The sequence below is a fragment of the Gekko japonicus genome, unplaced genomic scaffold, assembly GCF_001447785.1.
Source record: "Gekko japonicus isolate JY-2015 unplaced genomic scaffold, Gekko_japonicus_V1.1 scaffold3888, whole genome shotgun sequence".
In the NCBI taxonomy this organism is placed as follows: Eukaryota; Metazoa; Chordata; class Lepidosauria; order Squamata; family Gekkonidae; genus Gekko; species Gekko japonicus.
The window spans coordinates 60565-65315 of record NW_015171620.1 but is presented as its reverse complement, the minus strand read 5'-3'; the positions used below and the strand labels follow the sequence as shown (position 1 = coordinate 65315).

Below are 4751 nucleotides of genomic sequence, written 5' to 3'. Positions count from 1 at the left end.
TTTTTGCTCACAGGACTCCACAGCTTAGAGGGAACATTGGTGGGCACCCAATTAGTTGGCCTCCCTGCATAGACGTTGCCCTGGCTGTCTGCCCTTTGTGGAGTCCTGGCATTATATGAGCTTGGTGTGGCTCCAGTCCGGCTTATAGGGGGGTCTGAACTGTTAGATTTGATTCACCATCTTTTAACTAATGGTTTTAGCTGTTTTAAGAATTAATTATATTACCTGATTTTAATTGTTCGTGCACTATGTTGTCACCTGCCCTGAGCCCTTTTTGGGAAGGGCAAGTTATAATTTTAACTAACAAGCAATAGTAAAAAATTCTAGCTTTAAACAACATCCCTCCCCGTACCCATTCTTACCCACCAAATTGTTATCGTTTAGGCCTTTCTGTGCCACTTTCCTCCCAAGGGACCCACACTGGCTTACAGAAATTTCCACGCCAAATTACAGAACTTAAAACAATCACAACAATCAGACAAAAAAAGATGCATCCTGAACGGGACTTCCTTCAGGTAGGCCCCCTCCAGGCTGCCACCCAGAGCCGAAGAGCCAAGAGCACTTTGGCTGCCCTCCAGGGGCTCGTGCCTCTGGCTTTGCCCAGCCCTTTAGATCTGCAGGCGGGGAGGAGACGGGAACACGGCTGAGATGTGGAGCTGGGAAGAGCCCCCATTTCTCCTCCTTTGCTCTTTGAATGTTTGCTGGCTTGAATAAAAAGGAAGACGTTAACTCTGATTCCGACATACATCCAGGCTAGGGTTTCAGTCGACCTTCCGGGAACTGCAGTTCCAACAGGAGCCATCTACCAAGAGCTCCCCTCTAGGTACCCTAGCTTTCGGGAAAGTGCAGAAAAGGGCAACTCGAATGACCAAAGGGTTGGAACACTTTCCCTATGAGGAAAGGTTAAAGCGCTTGGGGCTCTTTAGCTTGGAGAAACGACGGCTGAGGGGCGACATGATCGAGGTTTGCAAGATTATGCATGGGATAGAGCAGGTAGAGAAAGAGGTCCTTTTCTCCCTTTCTCACAATACAAGAACTTGTGGGCACTCCATGAAATTGCTGAGCGGTCGGGTTAGAACAGATAAAAGGAAGTACTTCTTCACCCAAAGAGTGATTAACACATGGAATTCACTGCCACAGGAAGTGGTGGCGGCTACAGGCATGGACGGCTTCAAAAGGGAATTAGATAAGCATATGGAGCAGAGGTCCATCAGTGGCTATTAGCCACAAGGTATAGTTAGGGACTCTGGGGCAAGTGATGCTCTGTCTTCTTGGTGCTTGGGGGGGCCAACAGTGGGAGGGCGTCTAGTGTCCTGGCCCCACGTATTTCTGGCCACTGTGTGACACAGAGTGTTGGACTGGATGGGCCTTTGGCCTGATCCAACATTGGCGTCTCTTATGTTCTTACCCTTGACGTTTGAGTTGGGTGGATGGATGCGTTTTAGAACGGCATTTTCAGCTGAGTTTAGGAGTCTCAGTCCCCGTAAACAGCTCAGTCTCAGAGCTTTATAGGACACAGCCAGACACTTGAATCTTTTATCTGTTTTTTGCTTAAAATCAGGGTTGCCAGCTTTGGATTGGGAAATACCTGGAGATTTTGGGGAGGGTGGGGCTTGGGGAGGGGAGGGGCCCTCGGCAGGGTACGATGCCACAGAGTCCACCAACTAGAGCCACCGTTTTCTACAGGGGAGCTGATCTTGCCCATCTGGGGGTCAGTTGTTATAGGAGGAGCTCTCCGGGTGCCTCCTGGAGGTTGGCAGCCCTATTTAAAATGTTTATATCTCACTTTCCCTCAAAGTAGAGGCCCCAAGAGATGATCCGATTAAAACAAGAGTAACCGTTAAAAGCTCCATTCAGTTGCAACAAAACGAGAACCTCCCCCGAGCGTCATCGATCCGTCGTGGTGTACTGTGTGGAGATGCCTGCCTCCACTCACCCACACTGATGCGTCTTGATGTTTCCTTGTCCTTTCCTTTCTGCTCCTTGGCAGCACTTTCGGCTTGGCAGACTCCGCCGAGGGCTCCTGTTTCGCCGTGACAGTTTACAACATGGCCCAGAGCTGGGGGGTTCTGATTGGGGACGCGGTGGCTGTTCCCGAGCCTCACCTTCGGCACCACCACATCCAGCATCGAGGCAAGGTGAGTCTAGGTTTATTTATTTATTTATACTTGTATTCAGGGCTCTTTTTGTAGGAAAAGTCCAGCAGGAACTCATTAGCATAATAGACCACACCCAACAGCAGAAACTCATAAGTGTATTAGGCCACACCCCAGACAACACAGCTCATTAGCATATTAGGCCGCACCCCCATGTTACCAGAAGTGTAGTCATCCAGCCACACACCCCTTTTGCTTCTTATTCTGTTTACCCTGTTTGTTGTCAAAGCCCAGGGCTTTTCTTGTTGCAGGAACTCCTTTGCATGTTAGGCCACACACCCCTAACGTAGCCAATCCTAATGAGTTTCTGCTGTTGGGTGTGGCCTATTATGCTGATGAGTTCCTGCTGGGCGTGGCCAACTCGGGAGCCAGCCGGAACTCCGTTCCTGTGCGTTCCTGCCCCCAAATAGCCCTGCTTGTATTTATACCCCGAAAGATAGAGGGGGGTTGCAGTATGGTAAAGGTGTAAACAGAATGGAACTACTGCAAACCGTGCATTTGCAAACTTATATTAAATGCAATTACAACATATCAGATCATATATTCATTAATATGTTTTACAGAAAACTGAAACCAATGATGTCAAAGATGGACGAACTCCCCCGGAGTTGTTATTCCTTTCAAGGCGTCTTTTTCATACATCAAACCTCAGCCCGTCTTTGATATTGTGGTTAAGAACATCTTGTGAATAACACCAAAACGTATAGGAACCAAGGAAAATCCAATTTGGAAGATTTATGACCATGTGGAGGCACGCTTATATGAGGTTTGATGTATGAAAAAAAGACGCCTCGAAACGAATATTAACTCCGGGGGAGTTCATCCATCTTTGACATCATTGGTTTCAGTTTTCTGTAAAACATATTAATGAATATATGATCTGATATGTTGTAATTGCATTTAATATAAGTTTGCAAATGCACGGTTTGCAGTAGTTCCATTCTGTTTATATATATGTATTTATACCCCGCCCACCCTGTAAACAGGCTCTGGGCGGCTTACAAAGGACGGCAAAATATGCCGATTTCACATGACCCATAAAACATTAAAATAGCGTAAAACATACTTAATATATCAACAATAAACATTAAAATGCTCGCAGTATTTTGTAGTACTAAAGTGAATATGCTCGCAGGGCTCTTTTTGAAGCAGGAACTCCTTTGCATATTAGGTGACACACCCCTAGTGTAGCCAATCCTCCAAGAGCTTACAGTAGCCCCTGTAAGAAGAGCTCTGTAAGCTCTTGGAGGGTTGGCTACATTAGGGGTGTGTCGCCTAATATGCAAAGGAGTTCCTGCTACAAAAAGAGCCCTGCGTAGTACTAAAGTGAATATGCTCGTAGTACTAAAGTGAATGGCGTGCGTTTTCATTCTGGTCATCTTCTGATCTTCAGGCCAGTCCTATGGGCCAGACATTAAATGGCACCGTTGGTAGTGGGGCAGTCCAGTATTCCTGATGTACACATGGGATCGTTGGTGGTAACAGTAACAGTGGTGGCAGCTCCTATTTGAAAGCCTGGCGGAAGAGTTCCGTCTTGCAGGCCCTGCGCAACTGTGAAAGGTCCCGCAGGGCCCTGATCTCCTCCGGGAGCTCATTGCACTCCCACCCTGCCTTTCCATGCTCCCATACATAACGCAAATATGAGAGCCACTGTGGTTTAGTGGTTAAGAGTGGTGGATTCTAATCTGGAGAACCGGGTTCGATTCCCCACTCCTGCATGTGAAGCAAGCTGGGTGACCTTGGGTCTGTCACGGTTTTCCCAGAGCGCTCTCACCCCCTAAAAACAAGTCTCACTCGCCACCTAGTGGTGCATAGCACTAAGAGCTAGAACTTGTGGCTGCCAGACAATCTTAGGATCACCTGGCTATTCTACACACAATGCCATAATTATTATTATTAACATGAACAAGGGGCCTCATATAATCACAGACCCTGAAGTCGCATTGTTGTGACAGCCTGAACTGGAATTCCTTGAGTACTGGAAACAACCAATTCTTAAAGCAGGGGGAAGCACTGTGAAACTCCCCCCCCCCCCCCCCCAAAAAAAAAAATAAATCGCTGCTGTGACTCAACCACGGATCAGTTGTTCTCAAGCAAAAACTGTTTCCTGGGAAAATACTGTGCAAGCTGGAATGGCTTAGTGGATGAGCCTCTTCTTGACATTCAGAAGGTTCCAGGTTTGGTCCCCGGCATCTCCAGTGAAAAAGGACCACACAGTAGGTGATGTGAGCTACCTCTGCCTGAGACCCTGGAGAGCCACTGCCAGTCAGAGTAGAGAAGACTGACCTTGAGGGACCAGACCAGTGGTCTGAGTCAGTATCAGGCAGCTTCAGCTGGGTTCAAAATAGCTTGCAGGCCTCTAGTCCGAGGGCCAGTTTGGTGTAGTACCGTAGTTAGGAGCGCAGACTCTAATCTTGGAGAACTGGGTTTGAGTCCCCACTCCTCCACATGCAGCTGCTGGTGTGACCTTGAGTCAGTTACAAGCTGTCTCAGAGCTGTTCTCTCACAAGCAGTCCTCGAAAGAGCTCTCTCAGCCCCACCTACCTCACAGGGTGTCTGTTGTGGGGAGGGGGAGGGAAAGGAGTGTGTGAGCCG

At 48.0% G+C, this 4751-nt stretch overlaps 1 protein-coding gene across 1 annotated transcript in view; it reads left to right on the top strand.

Moving 5' to 3' along the window:
* Nucleotides 1-4751, top strand: part of TTC5 (tetratricopeptide repeat domain 5) — a 15016-nt gene that overhangs the window by 8741 nt on the left and 1524 nt on the right. The window contains exon 7 of the mRNA XM_015419940.1: nucleotides 1991-2138. Within this exon, the coding sequence (XP_015275426.1) occupies nucleotides 1991-2138 (148 nt within the window). The remainder of the gene's footprint in view (nucleotides 1-1990; nucleotides 2139-4751) is intronic.